This window comes from Triturus cristatus, chromosome 2_2, assembly GCF_964204655.1.
Source record: "Triturus cristatus chromosome 2_2, aTriCri1.1, whole genome shotgun sequence".
Lineage (NCBI taxonomy): Eukaryota > Metazoa > Chordata > Amphibia > Caudata > Salamandridae > Triturus > Triturus cristatus.
Window position 1 is genome coordinate 506,693,304 of NC_140582.1, and position 27,592 is coordinate 506,720,895.

The 27,592-nt window shown below is 42.8% G+C and overlaps 1 protein-coding gene across 1 annotated transcript in view; it reads right to left on the reverse strand.

The window, feature by feature from the left end:
- SLC10A7 (solute carrier family 10 member 7) overlaps positions 1-27,592 on the reverse strand; it is a 781,895-nt gene that overhangs the window by 630,623 nt on the left and 123,680 nt on the right. The window contains exon 3 of the mRNA XM_085641628.1: positions 9,546-9,682. Within this exon, the coding sequence (XP_085497754.1) occupies positions 9,546-9,682 (137 nt within the window). The remainder of the gene's footprint in view (positions 1-9,545; positions 9,683-27,592) is intronic.

Below are 27,592 nucleotides of genomic sequence, written 5' to 3' on the forward strand. Positions count from 1 at the left end.
CGCATTTGCAAGAGTTTGAGCTATTGCATTGTAAATGACAACGCCTTTTACTGCCGTGTTGGTTTTTAAAACAAATAAAAAGCATGGTCATTTACAATGCCAATAGCTTAAACTCTTGCAAATGCGAGACCTAATGCATTGCAAATGCTTGTTAAAATCTGTGTGCAAGCTGAGAGCGAGATCTGGATTCAACACCTCCGTTTCAAGAAAATGCACTCGATTAAAGCTATTGACCACCATGGAATTTAGAGTGAAAGATAGAAAACATCAGTAAAAGTTCAGTTTCACAGGCGGTCACATACTTCTAGTTGGTATTGTATGAAGAATTCAGTGGACAGAAAAATGCATTTCATACATTCACTAAGAATTGAAATGTTGCTTTAATAGCAGCTAGGGTTAATATAGGAGATAAGCCAGAAAAATCACAGTTTCACAATAATGAAAATTCAGGAGAAAAACGCAACTGTGAATTAGAGCCCTCTTATTATTCTTACTCATGTCATTGTGAGAAAATATACAAGCTGTTGCCTACGTGATTTTTATGAATATGAGAAAAAGGGATTTACCATTGGAAATCAATACTAGAAATTAGAAAACCCTCCCTTGTTCTGAGAGGAATTTGGGCACAATACTAAGAAAATTAGGTTTTTATTTTTTGTCCATATATGTTGGGCCTGCTGAGAAAATACCTGCGTAAAATGCTGACTGCCCACAATACAAGAACCCCAACGCATGCAGATGATTTTGAATACTCGCTCAACTGCTATAGGACTTTTTTTTTTTGTATTGTTTTAGCATTTATTTATTTTAAAGCTAGTGTATTCTTTACTGTGATTGTACTATGATTATTTTTTATTTTATTTATTTTTTAAATGTGAAAAAATACCAATCTGTAATGTTTTGTTAGTCTTCTTTGAAAGCAAATATCAAAATTGAACCTTTGCTTCCGAATAATTTTCTTGTATGCATTCTTCAAAATATTCGCAAAAAATATCAGACGCTCAAAATCTGTTATAAAGTAGAACAGTACACGCTGCCTTGTTTGGGTCACTTTCCGTCCAAATGTAGATAGACTGCTCATTTTGCACCATAAAAAGAGTGATTTAGCACGTGCTGTAGTGTCGCGCGTCTTCGGTGGCAGGAGTCTAAGCTCTCCCGTTCGCAATGTTTAACACTGTGCTTTTACATCGAAACACTTTGTTAGAATAGCATACACGGAGGCTTTGCCTTACTCCAGTGACTAAATAAAACATGTTGCCATTTTTCTATATAAACAAAAGAAAAGTACAACCCAAAGAAAAAAATGAAATCTTCCTGCAAACTGGATCTGCAGGCTCTTTATTGTGTCACTACAGCAATACATCATCAAAATGAAATTGTATTATACGCACGTAACCCCTGTGCTACAGAGCTGCAGGATCCAGGAATTTATATATATTTTTAGGAAGTAATAAAATAAACTGGCGCGAGTCGCGCACACCTTGCAGGGATTTGTTGTGGAAGAGACGGCAGCAACAAGGGAAGGAAAGTGACGAGGAAGGCATGGTGTATCAATGACTGTGGTCTGCAGAAATCAGGACATTTAAAGCAGTAACTTTAGTAACTCGAATTGTAAAAAAGCGCAAGACAGGGATTTGCCCATATCTGTAGCGAGTAAGGACTTTTCCTTTTTTATTTCAATTTCTTTGAGGAAATGTACATATTTAGTTACATAAAACGATCTGATATTTTATTTTTTCCAGTGTCGGGAGTTTTCGCCTTAGGCATGTTTTGATGATGATTTTGCACTAAGATAGTTTTGTCAACCTCCAGCGGGTAGAACAGCGGCAGGACGCAAATATCAAGGTCTGCAATAGTCATTGGTATTAAACGGGATTTTACAATATCATGTTAGTCTATATCTGTCTGGATAGCCACTAGAATCTACAAAGCATGTGGCTCTCACAAACGTCTTCTCTTCTATAACCAATCTCTTAGTCATCTGCTGCTCGACACAAAATTCCTACCCTTCCTAAATATTAATCTTCTTTCCTTTTGTCATGTTAGAATATGCTTTCAGCTTTCAGAGTATGCTTTTGGAGAAACAGAAGGCACCACAGAAAGTTTCCTTTTTTTTGTCAGTCAGAAAATTGCCAATACAACCAAGAAAAGAAGCGCAATGTCACAACTTAACACAGAGCTGTCATTCATACAGCATGGTAATGTGAAAGGCAGTGACAGACCGGTATAAAAAGCGCAACAAGCGGCAACAGCTTGGTGTACAAGAACACTGTGAGAGGAAGCAGATGAAGGCTAAAGGTGGAGAAAACAAGGAACAATGCAGAAGGTGAGTGGTGACAAACAAGAGCAAGAGACAAAACCGCTACTCACTGTCAAAGAAGAAGAGGGTGCCTAACCACCTCCGGTTGGGCATGGTGGCCCAAGCCAAGCACTAGTCATGTGGATGATGCGCACAGCGGTGACAACAGGCCAGAAGACTCTAGGTCAAGTGCGGTCTGAACAGTATGTCATCCTGGCAGCAGCTGCAGAAAACACCACAAAGTATGATGTCACCGTTTTCTTAAAGTCGTCGTCTCAATTGATACTGCCAAAAAGCAGAGCCTTGGCAACTGATGGACTGCTTGGATTGAAACCTTTGATGACTTCATTGATGCGCTAGAAATAACCGATGACAAAAAGGTAATCTAATATCTTATGAACATAACAGGAGAATAAGTAAAAGAAGTGATAAAGAAAATGCCACAGGTGAACAGAGTATGTCCGATGCAGAACATTAACTATGAAAGGTAGATCTTCAATCAGGAGAGATAGAGAGATGGTGAAACGATGGATGAATTTGTTAAAAGACTTGAAAAGCTCATCAAACACTAAGTTCAATGAATTCGATGATGAAGAAGCCATTCATCTCAGAGTCATAGGTGGTTGCCTGTCCCGATTCCTTCAGATGCCGAATGCTGAGAGAAACACTCAGCCTGGAGCGCATGCTCATGGCAGCCAGAGCAGAAGAACACACCCACAAAAAAGCAGCTGACATGGATGCCAGAGAAGCCCAGAGTGAATTGGCATTAAGTATGAAAAGCAAGAAAAAACACAAGGTAGAAGGCCGCAAAGTGGTGTCTCTGAAGAAGATGCTATGTTTTCGATGTGGATTTTCCTTCCACATGAAGGCAAAATGTCCCGCCATTGGGCAGATATGCAAAGGCTGTGGTAAAGAGAACCATTTTGTAACAATTTGCAAAGCGAGAGAAAAAGTGAGTGTGTCAAGTCATGAAGACAAAATGACTGCCAATGCATCACGTTGTGAAGATTAATGGCTGCCAGGAAGTTCCATAAGCATTCCAGTCACGCCCACGGAAGTAAATGGCAAAGTCAGCCGAGGCAAGCAGAGACCGAAAGAGGTCAATTGTCATCTAATTCCTCGTTGAAAGGTTCTTTGACGCCACTGTTGAGCGACAGTGAAGAAGATGGGTGTGCGATGTCGATGGTGACAACTGAAAGATGTGCGCATGTAGGTCTGATTTCTTGCAAGAAAGAATACAAGCCAGAAAAGAATAGGCAAGTGAAATCACGACATTCATTAGAGCATTGCCCCCCAAAGAAATTGAAGGTTAATGGCTGCTATATACCATTTAGCAGAGACCGTGGTGTGTCGCTAAATATCATGCCAGCCGAAAAGTACCATGAACTGTCTCTGGTGCCCCATCTCACACCACTGAAAACTAAAGTATACACATGGGTAACCTCGACACCATTGCAAAGTCAAGATTCATTTATGGCAACTATGAAACATAAAAAGACTAAGGTACAAGCCCCAATCCATGTTTATCAGGTCAATTGATCAAGTGCGTGTTTGCCCAGCTTCAACACAGCTGCTGGACTCATTTCTGAGAATAACAATGTCAGTGCTCATTGCTACATAGTGAATCAGTTTTAGTCATTGTCTCATGGATTAGGAAAACTTAAGACAATGAAAGTGCAACTCCACATCAATGAGGACATTCGTCCTGTTGCTCAACGACATCGAATTGTGTTTCATCTACAAGAGGCTGTTAAAAAAGAAATTGAGACTTTGCTAAAACATGATATCATTGGGCACTCCACTGTTCTAACACCATGGGTATCCCCAACAGTGATGGTATCTAAAAAGGACAGTGGAGGGTCTATGCGAATCTGGGTTGACAAGTGTCAAGCAAACAAGACAATTGAACAAGAACGACACACAGGTCCACACACCGCAGACGATGCGCAAGTCTTTTTACGCTTTGAGTCGAATACAAATGATATCATCAGCTCGAACTGGAAGGAAATTGCAGGTATATCATGTCCTTTTCAACTCATGTTGGTTTGTTCAGATACAAAAGATTTAGTTTGAGTGTCTTCACCTGCCGAACTATTCCAGGATGTCATTAGTTGTATTATACAGCCTGGCACGCATGCTTCTAATTACAGTGGTGATATACTCATATTTGGGGCCACACGAAAGGAACATGATAGAGCCATTACACAAGTGTGCCGTTTACTTGCTGATGCAGGTCTTGCGTTGAGTGCCGAAAAGTGCAAATTTCACGAAACAAAACAAAAATTTGTTGTGCACATTTTCTCGGAAAGGGGTATTACTCCAGATCCAGCCAAGGTTCAGGCTTCGTTGTCCACCTCCCCTCCACAAGATGTAGACACGCAGCGTTCTCTTCTTGGTATGGCCAGCTACTGTTCCAGCTACATCTGTGACTTTGCCACTGTGAGTGCCCCATCAATAGAGTTAAAGAAATGGAATGTTTAATTTCAGTGGTCACGGGAGTGTGATCAAAGTTTCAAGACAATTACGCATTGAATTGAAAATGCTACTGAGATTGCTTACTTTGATCCAAAACTGCATAAAGAGATTGTTGTGAGTGCCAGCCCAGTGGGCTTGGGAAGGATTCTTGCCCAACAGTCAACATGCAAACACACAAAGACATATTGTAGCTTACGCTAGACAAAGTTTGTCACAGACTGAACAAGCTTATTCGCAACCTGAAAAAGAAAGCCTAGTAATTGTGTGGGCTTGCAAACACTTTCATGTGTTTCTGTATGGGAAACATTTTACGCTTCTTACTGATCATCCTCGCATTCAGAGGTGGGGGCTGAGATTGCATAAGTATGACTACACCATTGTGCACTGGCCGGGAAAAGATCAAAACCCTGCGACTACTTTTATCTAGTGCCCATGCAGTGCCAGGGTACCCCTTCCAAAGTGGATGAGGCCTATGTAAACTTTATTGCGAGATCCAGCACTCCTGCGGCTGTATCCGTGGAGCAAATAAGAGCTGCTACCAATGCAGATAGGAATATGCTCATCCTCATAGACATTAATATACATCAATCCTGGAGAACACATATTCAACCTTTCAGTAACGACAGTGATTATCAAAAATTCAAGAATGTATGTGATGAACTGACCATCACACAAGAAAAGATTATCTTGCGAGGATCAAGAATTGTCATTCCTAAAAGTCTACGACAGAAAGTTATTGAAGTGGCACATGACGGACATCGTGGAATTGTTGCCACAAAGCAAGCTCTCCAGGACCGTGTTCGGTTTCCTCATCTTGATGTGGATTTGAGCAAGAGCTCCTGGCTTGCCATTTGTCTAACTACTTGTCTCCCAAAACAACACAGCATCCTTTGAACATGTCGGATCTCCCAAAACAGGTCTGGGAGAAAATTGCAGTTGACTTCTTTAGACCCCTTCAAAATGGTCATTACCTCGTCATTACCTCATGGTAATTATAGATGAATACTCAGTGATTCCTCTGGTGGAAGCCCTTTCGTCAATCACTCATGATCGAATAATTAAAAGACTAGAAGGCAAATTTGCAACCAGGTGTATTCCTTCCATTTTAAAATCTGACAATGGCCTACCATTCAATGGTCGGGAATTCAAAGACTTTCATACTCACTTGAATACCAAGCATCAGCCTAATGTCGCTGTTGAACGTTTCATTAGCACTCTTAAGAAAGCTGTCCAGCGCAATGCGCTAGAAGGACATGAGCTAAAGTCAGTTCTTCATTCTACTCTTCGTGCCCACAGATCTACCCCATATTCTACAACCGCCGAAAGCCTGGCCACCCTGATGTTCGGGAGAGCCATGGGTACCAAGGTGCCCCAGTGGATCACTGAAAGAACAATTGATGGCCAGAAAGTACAACTCACTGATTCATCTCACAAGTCCTGAATGAAGACTAATACAGACAAGCATCCATGTGCTCAGGACATTACGTTTCATAAAGGGGATAGTGTCCTGGTCAGGCAGAGGTGAAAACACAGATCTGATGCTGATCCAATGCAAGTTGCGACTAGTAAGGGAAATATGGTGACTGTTCACCATCCTGGAAAGTTCATTACAAGTGATTCCTCATATTTCAAGCACCTGCCTCGGGGTCTGTCGGCTCCAAAAATCGGACTTAGACTTTGTTATCAGATGGTAAGAAAAGCCCCAGAACTGCATCAGTGTCTAGATCACCTGTGCCTGGTGCGGTTGTTTCTGCTGTGTTTCCTCAGCCTCACACTACGAGATTTGGAAAAGTGGTTTGAGCGCCTCAACAACTCATTGAGGAACTATGATGTATGTATATGTGTTTTTTTGTTTGAACTTTTTATTTAACAAAGGGGGCGATTTAGTGTATTGTGTATTATAGAGCGGGACCCCTATGGTCTCTACCAGACTCCGTTGTCTAGTGGCTAGTTTGGGTGTGGTCAATAAACTTAATGACACAATATGTGTCTGTTAACAGTTACACTCAAGAGAATAAAGATGTGTAATACTGAGTTCCGTGTGTGGCGTACTTCATTTACATGATATCGGCTGGGGAGACGCTACACACTACCGAGCTATAAAGTGGGCTTACCGCAATGACCTATTCTACTGCCTCGGAACATAACTTTCTTGTCCTAAAGGTATCCCTGGTCATACTGTACAGAGGTGGTTCAGGGCAAACTTCTTTCAGCAGTCTTCCGGCTAAAAGTAATAAAAAGGTGGGCAGTGGAAGCACAGCAGTGGGATGTGATGTACAGGCAGGATTTTGTAACACATATATGAAACAAGAATGAGAGTGTGGCACAGAGGCAAACGGCAATGTTACAGTACAATCAAAAGAGGACGATATCAAAAAGGATAATTAAAAAAGATATGAAAGTGAAATGGTTTGTGGTTGATACACAGTGCAACAAGGTCTATTTTAAAATAAGTCCTGGTGTCGAGTGTACCACACAACATTTTAAGGTATGATGGTTACTATGATCCTCTTTGCTTGGAAGGTATTGCAGCTTAAAGTGATGGCACTGCAAATAATGACAACGGACGGTTTAGTGCTTATACCTTCAAACTGAAAAAGCGCTTTCAAGTCATAAATATACAATTATTTACTAAAATCGCAGATTATAAATCACACAAGATCTTCCTAGTTGCTATCTGCAGGTCTTCAAGAAGAAATTCTGAGAGGGATGACAGCTTATCTCAATCATCTCAGACAAATCTACAGATGACAAAGGAGGCATCTGCTGACCATCTGGTCAGAACTAAAATCAACTCCACTTTCTTTGCCGCTGTACATGTCTTCTAAATCGTTTAGCACCTTAAATATTAAAGACCTGGATACCCCTCTGGGCGATTAGCGCTCTCTTCAAATACTGATTGATTAAAGGCAAATTCTGTGATCTTCATTTGACATTTGTTACAAAAATAAAATCCAAAGTGTAGATATGACCGTCAAAAGAGATCATAAGGAAATCCTAACATTTTGTTTCAGTGCTGCTCCTGGACTTTAGAAAGGAACTCACTTCATCATCATACATGCCTCTTCAATTCCAGAAGAGCAGGTATATGAATTGCGATATAAGAATCGGGCTCTAGTTTGAAAACAAAAGGCTGTTCTTTATAGTTTAGTTTCAGTCAATGTAGGTGGGAGACCTTGTGCTCACTCCTTACATCTTCAGAGCAGATGGAAACATTCTATCATGTAGTTAAGCTTATGAAGGCATACCAGCCAGGTCAACAGAGAGGAAAGTCTCTAGTTTTGCCATTCAGTATCTTTCTGAGGGTTTTGGCTCTTATTCAAGGACTTCTATTTTTGCTATTCCCGTGGTTTGTTTCCTAGTATGTACTCTAGGGAAGCTTGAAAAATTTTTCATGCATGAAGCAAAGTAACTAACATGGATTTTAATAAATACTTGGAAAAAGTCTTGAGGATCAGCATACACGTAGGAGCTAAATTAGATTCAGGGTGATGTAGGAACCATGAGTATGAAAAGGGATGTAGAAATCAAACCAGTAAAGCATTATACACCAAAGGTGCATTTGATGACAGCAAAGACCCTCATGAAAAGAACACGCAGCATGTTTGGGTCATGTGAATCAAACTTGACAGCACATTCATAAAATATCCCAAACAGCCCAGGGGATTATACTATAGGACAAAAAACAAAATCCGAGCCAGTTGTCCCAAGATGCTTGTTACAAACTTTACAATGTAGTCAGTCATGCCCTTTGAGTTCACTCATCAAGACAAAATTTGACCACCGAGCAACAAATAAAGCAACTGTAAAGTATACAAAGTTCTAAAATCTTTCTTCATAAGGTGAAAAGAAGCATGAGAGGCTATTAATGATTCTAGGGCTTTTTTTGGAGGATGTAGGCACATGCATTAACATTTACAGGGTTGTTTTAAATATATAGGATAAATACTGGGTAACTGTTTTGGATAGTCTTATACGGACATCAATGGGTTCTGGTGACCATATAAACCACAAGGTCCAAGATCAAGAGGTTTGTAAATTTCACCAGCATCCAGAGATGGCAATATGTGACCATATACATGTTACCAGTCACATATTGTCCGTCAGTTAACTTGAAAGAAACATTATTTTTTTTTTAAGGACGTGTTTATTGAAAATAATAAAGGAAATACTGGACTATACTGGTTGGTTGTCTGGACTAAAAAGTAGAATAAAATGATTGACCGTGTAGCTAAGAATGTGAAATTTGTAAGAAAAAACTCCCTTTGCTAAATAAAAGTCTGTCTTAAAAGTAATTGATTGTTGAAACTGTTCTCTGCAGTATACACCTATAAATGTGGAATGATTGGCTTTATTTACATTTCATCACTAGAACAGCAATTAAACAATGGACAGTGGTAAAGCTCTGCAGAGTCGATTGAGGTAATCGTTATGGTCATGAAACTCATATTCCATAAGACCTTTGAAATATTTTCCATGTTTCACATGGGTCTGTTAAATATCTTTCTTTATTCAACGGTGGAAATAAAATATGGTTTTTGGTTTCATGATTACCCCACTGGGATAGTTTATTCGGATAGTATGGATCCAAGCGGCAGCATAGTGGGAGAACAGAAATAAGTACATTGTAATTGGGATTCCAAGAGAGTAATTATACATTTAAATGACAGGTAAAACAGAAAGTAAAACCAGTCCATTAACCAATAACAAGGTGAGGAGCTAAGAGCGCTAGAAACAAACAGAATTTTGCAACAACGTTCCAAAAACGTACCCTTTTAAAAGCCATTCATTTATCGGTGTGATTGATAATGCCTGAAGAAAAAACCATATTGCTGTCGGGAAGAATGCAAGGGTAAAGATCTGGACAAACAGGTGCAGCTTCACATGCATCAAAGCACTTGTCAACTCCTGAAAAATAGTAAGCAAATATTTTTTTAAAGTCACTTTACGAACAAAAAAATGTGTAGCTTCACAAAAAACATATTTAGGGTGCATTGCAAAATTTAAACTAACTAGTTCAAATAAACTGACTAACTTACTAACTAACTTAACTAGTAATGCAGTGTTACTGCTCTGAACAATTAGCAGGACGATAAATATATTACTTTAGGGAAACGACACATGAAGTGTAAATAATATGCCACGTTATGTCACTGGCAAACAGCCTTTTGTTTGGTCTGTACGTTAATAGAATGGAGTACCTTCTCTCCGCACCATAAATCATTTAGGAACGCTTTGAAATGTTTAACATCCATGAAAGAAGTGGAAAAAACTCACATAAAGAGTCCTTGCCATAACATTTGTCAACACAGATCACAGCATTATCCATCTGAAATCCTCGACTGTTAACCAAATAGGGTCTCTCTCATTCTGTACTCTTTCGTTGGTATATTCATGTTAAAAATATTGAGAAGAGTTTGCATTTCGTTGAGGGAGAAATGGGGGATAGAGACTACAAAACAAATGTGGCAATTTCATGGGCACCGTCTTGTTCCTATAAGCCAAAATGTTTGGCAAGGATGTAATCGCAGGAAGTAAATCGTCCCCAACATAGGGTGGCATGCTTTATCCTGGGGCTCTCGGTCTTGGAGAGTGAAATACATATGAAGAGTTATTTCCCCATCAGCTTTCTCAATAAAAGTCAGGTACCTCTGGGCCTTATTACAAGGTTGGCAGTCTTCAAATGGGACCGCCACGGCGGCGGTCCCAGGAAGACCACCAAGGCCGTGGTGAGCCCGCCTGCTGGATTACGACTTGAATCCAGAGTGGGGAGGGGGCGGGGGGTGGCAGTGTAAGGTCAGCGGTCTGTTAGGCTCATAGGAGAACCTAATAAGCAGATTGCTGGTATGAGAGCACCTACTACAGGTTCCTGTTTGACGTGGCATACACCATGTTGTGCATGCCACACTACGCAAGAACAAGGGTGAAATTCCAGGATGGCACAACACCCCCAGGCTCAGATTCTGCCGGGGGCCCTGCTTGGACCTCCTTACCTGCATGTCCGCCATCCAGCCACAGGGGTGGTGGATATGCAGGTCGTAATATGCTTGGTGGTGCCATTTTTCGGACCGCAGCGGGATTCTTGATCCCGGCGGGGGCTGCGGTACTGTGATGGTCCCACCGCCACACTCCTGATACAGTGGATGGACCCGCCGTGGTGGCTGGACCGCCACCACAAGTACGGCGGTTCCAGGACTACCGTACTCGTAATAAGCTCCTAAGTGCCCAGGTAATCACTGTGTCAAAATCATATAATTTTGTGATATATCCTGACTTATCTAGACTTAAATGCTTCCCTATCTAGTCAGTCAACATGTTTCAGTGGCTGCTATACGTGCCTTAGATCAAGCACATTCATTAGTACCATAAATAAGACAAATCCTGATGATGAGGCACCATGAAACAGACCATATACACGCAAAGGTTGTTCCACATAAAGGATGCACATTGCCTTCAGGTAAAGGGTGGCTAGATTAAAAAGATTTACAAAATTACATGTGGGATGGTTATCATGTAAACAAACATCACGACACCTTTTGTGATGATTTACACACAATTCATATTAAAAATATTTCTTATCAGAGTGATAGTTCCCATGTAGGAAATATCCTGTCAATTCAAAAAGTTGATTATAGTGTTATGAACAAAGCTTAAAAGTTATTTATGTGACCATTTTTTCTCCGTACCTTTTTCCACCATCCCAAACTCAGTATAACAACAGTTGTAAAGTTTAATTGATACAGGGGTCACTTCCCACACCTATTTGTTAAAGAATAATAGTGCTTGCCACTTTATACTGCTAACAGATCATAACAGGGCTTTGTTTCACTAATGTTCAAAGATTCACTGCACTCAGAAACCTCTTGAGCAGTAAGGTAATGTGCTTTTGTTTTAAATGTAAACAATTCCCTACATCCACCAGAGTAAAGACAATGTGTTGCCCTTGGAATGAGTCTATTCCAGCTCCCGCACTCACTGAAATGGAACCGGGGAGCCAGTGGGGATAAGGTAAGAAGGAAATGTGGATGTCAAAGTGGCGTGCACATTTCCAAGAGAGTGCCATTCAAACTTCATGATCGGGAGGGTATAGTGGATGTATGTGTTGAGAATGCTAGGAATCACTGTTAGAACCACGGTCTGTGTTCCATTCTACTTCATCATTCAGGCCCGTAATATGGCACACACATCTGTGGCCCCACCATTGCTCTCAGAAAAGTAGCCTGAGCCTAGATGCTTGCAAGTCAGATTGTCTAAAATATTTTATGTGCACTATGTTGTTCCTTAAAATGGCTAAAGAGTCACTGTAGCTCCCGTCAGTATATTGTTTCCATGTTCAATCATCCTTGACTTTACTTTTCTCATGGTCATTTGATGTACTTCAAACCACAAGAACATGAAATCCTGTAGACCGCTTGGTCTTAACTATAATTCGTATGGAACCTTTGTTCTCATTATGTTTATAATCCTAAAACAGGTATATTTTTTGTAGTTTAGTGAAAGCCCATACTGAAGATGACCTACAGGGGTAGAGTCCAGTGATTTTCCAAACATGTAATAGTGTTAGTTAGTCAATATTTTTATAGCTTTTTGCTCTTTCACAATGTGTTAGTAAATAAAAGATTATCTTGTAAATACAAAGATCTTTTAAATGCAAAAAGAACGTTCCCATAGTTTTGCGGCCCTCCTATTCTGTATATCAAATGTTCATTGATTGCTCGCTTTATCTGGCTGTTGTAGATAGGATAGGTGACCCTGCAGAGGATACTGTCTTGGGAAGCCTTCGCAAACGTTTTTAAGTGTACCTTCTGGTTATTTATGGCTTGCTTCTTGGCATTCCACTAGTATCCTAGTAAGATAACCAATCATTTGATGTTTCACAGCAAAGTCTTCTGCTAATCATGAAAATCAGCGATGCTGGAACAAGGACTTCTAATTATATGAAAGTTCCCAAATGGGACTTAAAGGGCACAGATGGATTCAATCAAATATTAATAATGGGCTTAAGTCAGTGTTCTTAGTGTGGATTTTTCTTTTTAAGATCCCTCCTTTGGCACTGATACAAAGAAATAGAATTTCATCTTTGATGTTGCAGTGAACCTAAGGCTGCCGCCTCTATGACATGCCCTTCCCGATGATGATCTAATCAATGTACCTCTTCCTCACTGACATTTTTTCACAGTAGGGGTTAGTAATCCAATGTATTTCCTTCAGTTCTAAGGTACGAGCATAAAGTTTAGGCACACTTGGTTCGAAAACCGAACCGCCTGAAGTCTCACTCGCTTCCAAAAGAAATTGCTTGTCATGGCCAATTCTGTGCACCCTATCCTAAGTCAATAGGAGTGTTGTAAGACCAATCTGTGTTATGTAACATATATTCTACTTTATCTAAAGTGCTCAGTTGTGAAATGCTTGTACAGAGAGCTCCTCCATCTAATGTCAAATGTAGATTTATCAAGGACAGTTGTATGGTCTATCCTTGATAAAGTTAAGAATGTTATTAGCGTCTTTCAGGTATGGGTGGATTTTATGGCTTCAGAACTCAGAAAGAAGATGCAAAATGTTATAATGTTTCTAAAACTGAGTCTATTCCAGAAACAATGGGTCTTCCTGGTGGGGACAGACTTCCTTTGTTGGAATTCTGGTAAAACATAAAAATAAGGGATCTGTGATTCTCCAATAACAAAAATTGGCTGAGACTGAACCTGATATGTTTCCTTCATTAGCCAGTGCTTCCATGGTGTTGGTCAACTCATGCATTGCGTTCTCTACTAATTTATTTTATAGCTTTTATCAACTGACACGCATCTGATATATTCTGATCGATAAACCTCCCTGCCCAAGATCACAACATTATTTCCCTTGTGAACGGGACCATATACTCTCTTGATCCCAATTACTGGAAGGTTCCCCTGTCCTTCTTCAATAGCTTCACAAAGCCACTTTTTTTGTTCAACTCTACTCTCTGCAAATCTTTTAACTCTAGCGATTCCCTATTCTCAGGGTGCATGTAGGTATGTGCACATATTCACTAAACTGACTAAGGCAGTCTCTAGCTCAAAATCAATCAAGTATATCCCCACAACACCAGTGAAGTTAGTGCAAAGACAAGTTTTTTTTTCTTTGATTCTGTTTTATGATTTTCACGCACACAGATCACTGACAGACACAGATAGATGTACGACTACCTTTCCAAGCACAAAAAGTCGTGTTACCAGATAAACATCAAAACAATGCACTAAACGCAAATCACCCGTACCCATACTTGTACACTCTTCTAATTCGAGCAACACAAGTTTCACGCTGATCCTCATCTTGCTAAACACACATGGGCATTTGAAACACAGCTTTTCAGCCTGATTTAATATATGTGTATATGTCTTATCTGGCATGACTGCACTGCTCCACAGGAGGTTCAATGCTAATAATAGGACACTGGTCCTGCATGGCAGATTCCTTTGGCAAATGTACCCATACCCTAAACAAAGCCAAGCAACTGTGTTATGAGCCCATTTATCTCATTTAAACTTCATTACATGAAGGAATGGACTAGAATTTTCTACATAGGCTATGTTTTGCGTAAAAAACCATGTTTGTAGCTGTGTCACCCACAAAGGCTACTAGGAGGGGAAGTCTTCTTCATACCCATGGATTACACAAGAGGTGAAAGGATATAAAAATAAGTATTTTTGTTTTGTTGCAGTTATAGGGTGCAATCTACATAACATGCACAAAAATGCTAAGGATATACATTAATTGTGCAGAGTTGGTGCAGAGAGACCATAAGTAATGTCTGGTCCCAGCACAAAGAAGGGCCATACCCAGTGCTCCAAAGAGCTAAAATAATAAGAAATAGTTATATAAACGCTGCCCTACTTGGAATTTGTTAGAAGGTTAGTATGGCAACAGTCTATCTACCGGCAGGATCTTCGAATGTATTGGAAATTTTAACCTTTTGTCCCTTTTCATTAAGAAATAGCATTGTCCCAACTGACCTTAATCTTGTCCACAACTAAAGTGAGCTGGAGTCTCAAGTGAAGTATGCTGTGCAAACTAGGAATTTATACATAGCTTGTATTTATGGAATGGAAATCTATTTAATTCCCATAATAACATTAAAGAGGTTGCCATTTGAAAACATGCATCCATTTTCCTTTCTGTATGTTGCCATTTTGTAAGATCTTCTCTATACTAAAAGCCACTTGTGGTAATTTCTTTATTGTATTTCCATAAACCGTATGGACAGCCATAGGGCAGAGGGTTGCTGTGTGCGTGTTGTGGAAGATAAACAAAAACAGGAAAGTGCCTACGTGCAGATCTAAACTTGTGTCCTGTGACCTCTTGACCTGGGCTCCTCTCCTCAACACCAATGCCCCACACATTGTTTGCCGCTGTACACCAAAAAAGAGTGGTACTTAGAGAAGGTCCTGTGATCCATATGGCAACATGCATCAGGCAGAGATGCAGTTGAATGAGTAAAAGAATGCAAAAGGGGCAATAATGTGAATTGGTGCCATGAGTAGTAGCCATGTGACTTTTATTTTATCATGATTATAATTAAGTGTTTATTTTCTGTGGCAAGGATACTGCCTAGTGATGAATGAATACACACCACGAAGGAGGAAAGAAGGGTAAGAGCAATGAAAGCTAGCAACCCGAGAAGAACTACATCTCTTTAAAAGGCCCAGATTTAACCTACTTCTGCAAGACCGAAGTAAGCCAACATTTTGAGTAGGGGTTCATGCCCCAATACTCAAACTCCTGTATGCTTCTAAAGGTGGGTGAGCTATAGTGACTCGCACCCTAACCAGATTGGCATCCTGCACAAGCGAGTGCGCGAAGATGAAGCTTTTGGTAGGTTGCTGTCCAAACTAAACTACAGCAAACTGGCCTGGCTCATGTTACCCTATTCTCACCCCTTCATCTGGTCCCAATACGTTTCTTAGATCTCAGCAACCCTTCTTTAAGGCTTACATAAGGCAAATTTTCCTGACCATCTAGAATTTCTTCCTAGAACAAATTCCACTTTCATTATTAGTAGTGAATGACATTCCACCATAAAAAAGAGACACTGTGGCAAAAGGAGACTTACACAGTTTCCATCGCTTCAGCAATGACAACAGCATGGCAATGATTTGATAGTTCTAATTTCGTTCACTCTTAACCTAGCTGCTGGCAAACCACTAGCCAACATTTTGACTTGGTGCTGTATTGTGGCTAAGATGCCATCAGTAGTTGCCTAATTTGTTCTGTAGGAGATAGCGTTATAGTTGCTGTGGCCCCATGATGGCCTAACATCTCCAAGATATTCTCAGGACCCTCCTAAGCAGCCCATCCCCAGTCACAGTAGGAGAGAAAACCCATTCGGCCACATATCATACTTCCAGATCTTGAGCACACATCTTTGGCTGGGTGAGATAACAGTGGACAATGACTTACCTCCGAACCCAGGAATGGCCAATAGGTGTTAACTGCTGACCACTTAGCAGGGATTAGATATCTGAGAGTAGACAGGAACAGTTGGCAGAACAAAGGGCTGCATTAGCACTACCTCTTTCAAATAGGAGATGCCCAGGAGAACCCTTCTATTCATCCTCAGGGCCCTCCTAGACACTTAGGCTCCAGTCACAACAGGAGAGAACACCTATTTTGACCCAGTTAGGTAAGGGGGTGGCCAAAAAGCATTAGACAGTCCTGCACGTGGCAGCTTGGTCCCACCATCTTGAAACAGGGGCTCCTGTGCAATTTCACAGTAAGGCAAAGAGCAAGTGTTACAAAATGAGGTGGGGGAATGGTGAGAATATAGTTAGGATAGGGTGAATAAATTTTCTCCAGTTCCAGGATAGTGTGCAGGCTTTATCCGCCACCTCAGTCTCTACCTCCTCAGAACACTCCTGGACCTGGGAAGTTTTCATCTGAAGGAGAAAGCTTTGCTGGAAGAAGAATCTTGATTCCTGGATCCCACTGGAAGTACAGGACTCACACAAGGACTAAGCGACCTCCAAAGCCTGCTGGAACCCAGGGACCAGAACTGCTCTCCATGGGTCAAGTAGTTGGACTCCTTGCTACATGATTCATGGCCACAAAAAGCAGAGTTATTCAAGACTCCAAGAGGGCCCCCAGCTGACTAAAGAGAAATAAATCTGGCTGAAAAGAGACCTGGTGCAGAGAACCTAGGGGCTAAAGGACTGACCGGAGACAGTTTTCCTAGCAGTTGAAGACCCAGCCTGAAGGTAAACCGTTTGAGCAGCACAACCCGCTTTGTGCATCTGACATCTGCTCAACTGTAGTCAGCTTGAAATTGCTCCTAGGTCCCGGTCCACCGCAAACTGTTAATCAATAGTGTTTGATTTCTTACTAGGCAATTTTAGCCTTAATAATCCATATCTCCATTTCCCTTAATATTTTCTGATGATCTTTGTGCCTTTTTGTTCATTAAATGTTTCATTAGATCTAAATAGGTTTGGTAATTGTACTGAATTGTGTTCCTTACTTTGAAACTGTTGGTACTGTCTGACCTTAGCACATACTTCTCTGGGGATTGCTTGCTGCTTGTGCCATCAGAACCAGGGATTGAGCAAAGCTTCTCTCAGAACTGTGTTTTGACCTAACCAGAGTGAGTTTAAGGGGTTGGTAAAGGGTGCCCTCTAACCCAAATTCAAAACCCAATTTCAGACAGCACTTGTGTAAAGAATATGTAACTAGAATCCAGATAGCCACAAATGTACAACATACCATGGTTGACTGAAGCTCAGTGGCAGCCACATCAGATGAGGGAAGCAGAAAGAGGGATGACTGAGCAGCTGTTGAGGGGCATCTTCAGGATATCAACTGACGAATGAACTTTTAATGTTGCTCTGAGTCTGGATGAATGGAAAGCTGTATTATGGAATAATTAGTGACCTATATTTTAACTTGAGTCTGTCTGTAAGGTGTGTAGTAGTACAGAAATAGCTTAGAATGGTTTCAATATTAATGAACATTTTGGAACCCCACCTCGTGCAGCCAGAGCAAAAGGTGACTTGGTTGTAAGGGTGCAGTAGGAATAGGTCACCCAGCATCAAAAGTACAATCATCAAACAACCACATACTGCAGGAAGATTCACAAGGGATTTGTCAGATCAAAATTGTAAATCAATATATTTGTGTAATTTTTATTTGCCAATGGTTTCAAACTGTAGCAATGATTTATTGCCGGATTTTATGACAGAAATACGGCACTTAGAACCGTTTGTCAGAGATAGGTTTAAAATTACTGGTGATTTTCAATGGTATTTTGTTATGAGAGGAAAAGAGCGACACAAGTATAGATACTGATGAATTCTGGGACGCTGATCCAGTATCTTCTAGGGGCACCGGTAACAGTAAACATGGCAATAAAGTGCTCAGGTATTTTGAATACCTGCTTCCTTACATGCCTAGTGCCACTCTGACCAGTATTTTCAACACATTGCACACAAGTATCTCATATTGGCATGAATTGGATGATCAATTACACATCTGTTGACTATTAACCTCCTTGAATTTTTGAATATTTAGACTGAGGTCCTGAGCACTAACGATCATTATACTCAGACAATGAAGCTCCATGCACTGAGCTACACCACTGAACATGGTACTGGGGCAGAGATTAGACATTGTCACCGCATATTTTGGTCTGCTGAGTTGGAAACAGAACTAAGGTATATTTTTAGGGGGATATTTCTGTACTCGATAAGTTGGTGATCTTCAATAATATGCCCCAGATTGTCAACTGGTCAAATGGTATCAAATGTTTCTGCTCATTCTTCTGGCTGAATGGTTTAGTTAAAGCCAGTAGGTTTTCATATTCACATGCGCACATGTGTGATACATGGTTTAGCGCAGAAGGCAAAATGCGGAAAGCATTTATAAACTTAGAGCATAGAGCTACCAAAGGGAGTGGCAATGCGAGATTAGAGGTTTTTCTCCTGAGAGGTACGACACAGCACACACCACTTAAATGAGAGAAACAGGAATATACTAGGTGCAATTGTGGTTACATTGCAGATGTCCGAGACAAAAGAGACATACAAAATTTTCGGCCTTAGTGTCATGGGCATCCAGTAGTTTGAGGCAGAAACCAGACTGGAACATCCCTGGCATAGGTGGATTGAACATGTTGTAGTCCTGTACAGGTATGACACCTTGACTGGTAAGCATAAATAGGATTCCCAGAAAATAAGGTTACCCCCAGTAAGATATAATGAAAATCTCAAATGTGGACGGTAAATTAGACTGGTGTTGATTATAGATTTCAATAGTTCTGCTAAAACTCTAGAGCACCAGGTCCAAAAGAAGAGCCTAGAGTAGTATTAAAACTCAACCCACTGTTTGGGACAAGCAATTAGATATTCAGAGATCTTGCAAGTAGTATGTCAGTTTTACTGTATTTTCAATTCCACAAATTTAGGGCCTAATGGAGATCCTGGAGGGCAGAGTACCACCCATCAGAGTGGCAGAGAACTTAAATTCCACCACCCTGGTGGATGGCATTATTGATATTTAGAGATGACCGGCAACCCAGCAGTCATCTATGTACAATGAAATGAACCACAATCATCATGGTTTTCTTGGAGGTACAAAATGTTTGGTGGATGGCTGCTGGCATTTGATGGCTACCCACCAAACATTTAATATTTTTGTTTTTCAAAAGCAAACTCCCAAAGTGCTAATGAAAATCAAAATGCTAATGACCCCTCCCTCCCCCCAACATTCTAGGAGTTTTCTCACAGGGTGTGGGTCATCGGTCATTATTTTTGGTCTGTCCCCCACCACCAGTTTTTTTCTGGCAGTGGCAGACAGAAAAATAAAGTCTGACCTTCCACTCTAAATAGAGTGAGAGATGTGATGGCTTTAATCTGCGGTCTCTACTTCGTCGGGCTGTCGGAAGTAGCTTTCTATCGACAAAGTCAATGGGGGCTCAGCTGACAGAAAGCTGACATTCCATCTATATCTAAATGATGCAGGTGGCCCATATATTTGCCGAACAGGGTACCCCATCGCATTTGCGATGAAATACCCTGTTCGTCAAACACTAAATCACCCCCTTAATCCCTGATGGCCTGATTCTCGAGAACCGAGTGGAACAGTCTTTGCATGAAGCCCTGCTTTTAAGAGGTGCTACCTGACTGACCACAGGCTTGGCAGTCACTAGGATGCCACAGAATGAAATTACCATCAGGAGTGCATGAAAAGTAATGAACAGTAAAATCCTTAAAGGAGCACTGCACTCCAAACTGCACGAACACATACAGCTTTTGTTCAGCCTTGCGGAACTTTGCAGCACAAATTCCCCAAAAGGATCCTCTCATGCAATGTCTCTGCTTACCGAGTAGCGTTTTCATGCTCTTAACTTTCTTCTGGTTTGCATGCAGGCTGGACACTTCTGGACCACTGCAAAGGACCCAGGTAAAGCTATCAGCCTCAGCTGATGAGTTTGGCCCTCAAGCCTGATTTTCACCAGTCACATGAAAGTAAAACAGTTCTCTTTTTGACCTTAGTTTTCAAAGTTGTGGTACATCTCTAATGTTTCTTGACCAATACTCTACAGTTGCTAGCCCCTGGCCTTCAGGAATATACACAATCACTTTGCGTCATCCATTCTTTAAATCCAGACACCCACCTTCAGCACTCTATACAGTCTTACCAATGTTAGGGATCTTGGAATTCTCATTGAGAGGGGATTCAGAGTACCAGCATGAAAACTTTCCCATGCTGCATTTCAGGGGCAAGCAAAGGGCTGGCCATTCGCTCAAAAATATTTTAAAAGATTCTGCATGTCATATTCACAGCTGGTCCTGACAGAAACAAACACTCTACTGCAGTTTCTTCTAAGGTGGTGTTTTTTCTTGTACAAGGTCTAAGAGCTCTGGAAGATGTAAAGTATTACATTCCCAGAATGTATCTGTATTATAGAGATACTGCTTGTATCTGTATCCTAGGTAAACTGGTACTGCTTACAGATATAAATGAAATATTTCTCTGGAATATCAGAAGCTGACATTGTTGGCAAACTATTCCTTACATGGGCTGTTTAAAGAAATATTTTGTACTGACCCAAGCACCTACAGATGAATAAGATCACAGTGAGTGTTATCCAACCCAAGCCCCCCTATAGGTGAATGAGATCACAGTTAGCGCTATACAAGACATCTACTTGGCTGTGTACACTCTCGCACTTTAGGGCATTGCGATACATTGTTGAGAATAACATACTACATAAATCTAAAACTACAGTCTGCACAAGACTTGCAGAAATAAAAAGGTTCCAATTTCAGGTGAACGATATTGGGTCCATTGTTCTTTTTCTCATGCCGGCAGTCATTTTATAGACAGTAACCTGAAAAGTTTGTTTTCCAGTTTTTAACTGCTCTCTTATTCCATTCTATAAAGCACATATAGAGCGCATAGCTACACGAATGCATCCCAGCACTGATAGTGTGGCACAAACTCGTTAAGGAGATTTAAAGGGACCTATTCTGGAAGAGCCAAGTCTTTAATAGTTTACGGAAAGAAAGTTCCTTTTGGCTGATCCCAGATAGTGGGGGAGGCTGTTCCACCATTAGTCGCATTGTATGCAAAGGACCACCCTCCGTATGTTGCTCTTCTGACCAAAGGTACTTTGGCAAATGAGGGTTGGAGGACCGCAAAGTTCTCCCGGGAAGATAAGAGCATAACAAGGAGCAGGAGATTAAAGGCCCTTTGACAAGGAGTGACCTGTGGGCAATACAAAGTGATTTAAATGTGATCCTCTCAACCACTGGAAGTCAATGAAGGGAGCTTAGGGCTAGCCGGGCGGATTGATGTCTGGTTATGTTGTGCAGTATCCGAGCGGCAGAATTGGCTGGGGATATAAATTTGTGACAATGGTGAGATTTATATTGCTAGACATTGGGGGTCACAGGTTTGCCCTACCAGAGATGAGTGGAAGAGAGGTATGGACATGTATATGATCGCTGAAAAACAATGTATGCCAGCAGGAGATGCCCGAGAAAATTTTGTAAGGTTTGGGGCAAATGGCTTCAGTATTACTCTCTGGAGATAAAAAATGATACCGGACGAACCTGACAGGCCTCACGGGGGGTGGGGGGGGACGTGGACCTATTATTACCAGCTGTTTTGTGTATTGTCTTGGAGTAGCATACTAACAAAACATCTGATTCCGTGTTTGTTGCGTCTGTGGAATGGGCGGGGGTGGAAATGAAGTTAGCTGTTTTGAAACACGCATTGCAATATGCAAGCATTGCTCTTTGATGATTGTATGATCTGTATATTGTCCTGAACTGCACTGTTTTCAAAATAAAAATACATTAAAAAAAAAACACCAAGGTGAGATTTACAGCCATATACTCGCCTACATTCCTTCAGGTGAGCTCATGTAGATTCTGACACACTGTTTTTTCCTGCTGACAGGACAGTTCAGTAAGTTGCACCTTCACTGCTGAAGCAGGCCATGAATTGGAAATTCATATTTTGGCAAGGTAAGCTCATCCTTACTCCGTTGGTAAACTGAGTAACATTAAACTTGGTAACAGCAACACCTACATAAAGCACCATTTAGCGCAGTACAAAGCACAATATCTAAAAACAAATTATTATTTTCACACATTCTTTGGTCGGAATAAATTGATGGCAGTACCAGAAACAGGGACGAAAAAAAAATATTGACACACTAGGTTTTACAGCTAGTACATGTGCTGCCAGGAAGCTTATCCGCCTGAACTTAAGGTCATTATAGCTACTTTCCTCATCAATGTGTTTGAATGAGCTTTAATTTGTCCAAATTTATAAAAATGTCATTGAGATCCGATGATAATCCATTGATAATTTCCAAGCAATTAATACCTAGAATGCGTGGATTTGTTTTGAGGTTCTACCACATTGCAGGAAACATACACTAGGTATATAGCATAGCAAAGTGGATTATTATGTGCTGTGACTGAGAGGCCTCACCATGTAATAATGTCACAATTCTATATTAGGTCCAGTTAAGTTCTTTAATAAAACCTTACCTCAGTCCTGGATAGGTTAGGCACAGAGCAGTCAGGCGTAATCAAAGGAACGAGCATTTAGAAGTACCAGAACAGTCAATAAGTAAAAAATCATATGCAATAAAAATCACACAAAAACATGACAAAAACCTATCAGAGGGAAGGGAGATTTGTGATTTTTAAAGGTTTCTTAAAAAAAAAAAAAAAAAAAAAAAGTGGAAATACATCTTTGCAATTCACTCAGCGGTTTGCTATGAGCCTAGAAAAATAGGATTGCTATTAGAGAGTTTGAGGCTACCTACAAACGGGCAAACTTTCTCACCGAGGGTAACAGGTTCACCTCTTCTGAAACAGGCTACACTGGAGTCGGCTTGTTCCTGTGTACATCCTTAGTAGTAGCCTCTGGTTCTTTTGGAGTCCCAAGCTCTCCTGATGCAATCCTTTTGGGAACAGTCTTCCTTGGCAACAGCCACATCTCCACAACCTCGTCAGGGCGGCTCGGATTGAGCACTCATTCTCCCAGCATGCATCAGGAGTCTCGCAGGCGAGTTCAGTTGAGACGGGTCAACTAGTCAGATCTCCAAAACCAGGTTTCTCTGTATTTTCTTGTGCTTCAACTAGACAAGGACTATCACCAATCATGGGCACAGGACTTGGTGGGTACCTTGTGGCGGGTCAGGACTTTATCTCTCGCCAGCAGAGAAGTGGAGAATCTTTGGTCTGAAACAACCTGGGCACTTAAAATCAGTATTCTTTAGCCTTTTGTGGCCTTGTGGCTTAAAAGGGAGCTAGTCCTCTAGCCCCTGGTGTCACTCTGTCTTTAGGCAGAGTGGGAGTTGGTTTAGCCCTTGGGGTCTCTCTTCACTTACTCAACAGCAGACACAGATCTCTTCATGAAATCCTGGGATGAAGCAGGTGCAGTCCTTCTTGAAGCAGCCCAACAACTCAGCAGGAGCAGTTCATCTTCTTTCTTCCATGATTTCAGCAGTCAACTAATTTAGGAGTCGGGGTGCCTACTTCTAGAGTGTGGGGTGAGAGGACTCACCAGCCAATGGGACAACAATTACCACAGCGTGACCCTGTCCACCCTTACATCACTTCCTGGGGGTTCGGTATAAAACAATCTCAGGGTTCTCCTCTCTGCCCAAATACAATATGGCGCAACTCTTCTTTCCTCCAGAAGTACCTTGGGCACAGCCCTTATGTGCACCCAGCATAATGAGCCACTCCTCCTGCAAAACTAGTACTAGGGCAGGTTTTTCTCTCTCAGGAGGGATGCCAGCCTGTCTACCTGAAGAAAAAGAAAGCCCAGAGGTAATGTATCTCGCATTTGCCCTTTAGAGGAGGCTTCCCCTCTGAAGCTCGCCATCTGTGTTCCACACTCTCCCAGGTCATCAGGCCCGGCAGAGATTACAACTTCTCCCTTTCTATCCCTTTTCTGAGAGTCGTTCACACTTCTCTGCAGGCACTCAGCAGGTTGTCTTGGGGACAGCATCTGGTTTCATCAGAAACAGCTACTGGGAAACTTTGGAAGAAAGTTGGCGGCTTTCTAAAGTCACTGTTTAATAGCTACTTCAAATAAGATTCTGGAAACCGGTGGGATTTAATGTAACAATTAATTTGATACTTTGGAGTTGTACTTTTGGTAGTCCCTAATGTAAGTTAGCATTGCTTAAGTGTAAGCCCCATCGCCTAACATATAGTGGCATGCACTATCGACTTTTACACATTAAAATGACAAATGTGACAAATGTGATTTATCACAGTTAGGTCAAGTGCAACTGTGCATATGCATGTTGTTCTTTCTAATAGCAGGTACCCTGACAAGAGGCAACTGAGGCCTACCTTAGAGGTGGCTTATCAATATTAAAAAGGAAGGGTCTTGACGAAGTAAAAGGGTGATTTTGTAAAGTCACGCTATTACTTCATCATTGCAGCGGTGGCACAATAAGTACTGAGATTGTAGAGGGGGCGTGGCTACAGGCCGAACATGGTGGTCGCCTTTTAGATGAGCTCCAGACCTGGGCTGCATTATCCTGCTTTAACCCCATCCAGGCGGCGGATCTCCCCTCCCTGCTTTCCCCCCCTCGTACCCTCCTGTTATGCTCTGCTACCTCAAATCACCACTGACAACTTCTGTTGGGTGCCTGAAAAGGTCGCAGTTTATTCATATCACAAAACTTTATACAATTGTAACGCATTGTTCATGGTCATGTACATATTGCATGGTTATTCTTGCCCCAGCTCTATCAATCAACTGGGAGGGGAGGGAACCCTTTCTGCGTTTCCTGCTTCCGGGTTTAGGCTTCAGCTTGCTACCGATTGGGCGGGTCTCCGTTTGGACCTGCCCGGGCCGCAAGTGCCGTCCCGCTCGCCCTGTGACCTTACATGGGCCCTCCCTTCTCCCAGAGGCCCCTGCCGGCTGGCATCCCCAGGGCCTTTCTTGTGTATCTACTTTAATTTCTTGTGACTGGGTCCTTTGTTTTTGTCTCCTTCTGAGCCCCTGCCGTGAGGCATCCCAAGGGTCATGGAGAGAGCATTGTCTCTAATCCTTGTTGGCGGCGTGCCGCCCTTTTGGCTCCCTCAGTGCCCCTGCCGTACGGCATCCCCAAGGCATTGCGAGAGCCTCTCATCTATCTTCTACTGGGTTCTCCCCTTTCTTTTGTTAATTTAGTCTGTCTAGCTCCGCCACGCTCCCTATGGTTTCTCGATCAGAGGGAGCTCCCCCCTAGCCGACTCCAACCCCCGACTGTCATAGGAAACCCCTCTGCTCCAGAACCCCCACGATGTTCAGCAGGAACATGTCCATCCCCACCCCTGTGAGGTGAACTCCGTCTTCGCTGTGATACCCCGGGGATCTTAAGTTTATGAACCCATGCCGTACGAAACCCCAGCCATTCGCCTTACATACTTTTGCCATGGTGATATTGAGTTTCTTCCTAGACTTTTCCACCGCCCCCAGGTCGATTGCCCCCCGCCAGGTGCTCCGCACGATGATTTCTGAAAAAATTATGTCCGCGGGGCGTGTCATTCTTGCTAATGCTGTGAGGCCCTTCTGTATGTCTTCCAAGAGTGCCTTTCGCCCCATTGCTGCCAAGTCATTCCCGCCCAAGTGGACCACCACTGCATCTGGCTTGCTGCCCCGCTGTCGCGCATCCCGCGCCATGGACAGCAGCTCTCCCCATCTCATCCCGGGGCGCCCCCACCATTCTATGTCGGTGTCCCGTAGCCAGATGCCGCAAAAGTCCCGTCTGGCCGCTGCCCACCGCTGTGCCCGCGTAACGTACGAGTGCCCCACGATCCACACCTTCTTGCGTGCAGCGTCTGAGCCTAGAAGAGAGGGGGGGGGGGGGGCCTTAGAATAATGCTGGGCGTATGTAACGCTTGTACGCGCCGGATGCCCACCGCCCTATCCCCTTAATAGCGCCCCCCCCCCCATGCCCAGCCCTGCCGCCGTCGTGGCCGCCCCAATCCTAAAGGAGTGCGACCCATATTCCCGTGCGGGGAGGCCCAAAACTTCTAATGCCTTCCTCATTACCGCTATAAACTGAAAGCGGCTGAGGAAAGATCCATCTCTGTGTTGAAATAGCGGCCCCGTCTTCCCCTGCACGCTCTCTAGGTGCCTCTTTAGCAGACATACCGGGCAATGCTCTGCATTGTCCGTGCAGTGCAACCTGGTCCATACTCCCTTGCCTGTCTGGTCCGTCTTGGACCTTCTTAGCAGTATGTCCATGTGTTCATCCTGCATGACCACCCCTTTTCTTTGTATGCATGCTGCTCCTGCATCCACCACTGAGGGGGCTACCACTTCGCTGACCCTATATGCCCCGAAGAATGCTACCGCAAACGCTGCCCGGAACAGCGTGACTTCATGCCTCGAGGAGCATATCCCGTCCAGGGCCCCCAGCATTGCCTGAAGTAATCTGAAGTGGATGGGGCGCCTCGCATCCTCAGGTGCCCGCTGTAACCTACCCCACCCTTTCATGGCCATGCGGCATTCAAATGCCCCTGTTTGGTCGGCCTGCCCTGCCAATTTCGTGTAGTATGCTACTGCACTTAAATGTGCTTGTGCCCAGGATTTTGATTTCCCTTCCTTGAAAGCCCAGTCGATGAAATCCAGGATGTCCCTTTTTGCGGCCAGTTGCCCCCTCTGTAGACCAACTTTAGCCCTGAACGTTTCCCAGCATTTCCGGTACCGGCTGTTGGTCTTTGGGGCCAGTGCATTCTCCAGCAACCATCTCAAACCGCTTCCACCCATGCCCACGCTTCCTCCGGCATCGGGGTCATCTTCACGTCCGCGCCCGGGGCCAGCTTCCTGAATCTTTCCCACTGGAAACGAGAAATAGCATCCGCCACTAAGTTTTCTACGCCCGGAATGTGCCTGGCCCTTAATGCAATGTTCCCTCTCAACTGGCAGCCCACTAGCTTCCTCAGCAAGGCCGCTACTGCTGGGCACCGTGCCGCTCCTGTATTGATTGCCTGCACCACTGCGTGGTTGTCTGACCACAAAGTGATCTGTCTATTCGCTAGTTGAGGGGCCCAGATGTGGAAGGCAACCACAATGGGAAACAGCTCTAGTAGTGATATGTTTGTGGTTAGCCCTGCTGCGTGCCACGCCTCCGGCCATGCCCCTGCCGACCATGCCGTCCCCAAAAGGGCCCCGAAGCCGTACCCCCCTGCTGCGTCAGTGTAGAGTTCCACTTCACAGGCCGGAGCCCAGGGGGCCCGCCAGATCAGGGTGCCGTTGAAATCTGTTAGAAAACTCTTCCATTGGACCAGGTCGTCCCTTACTCCCTGCGTAATGCGAACC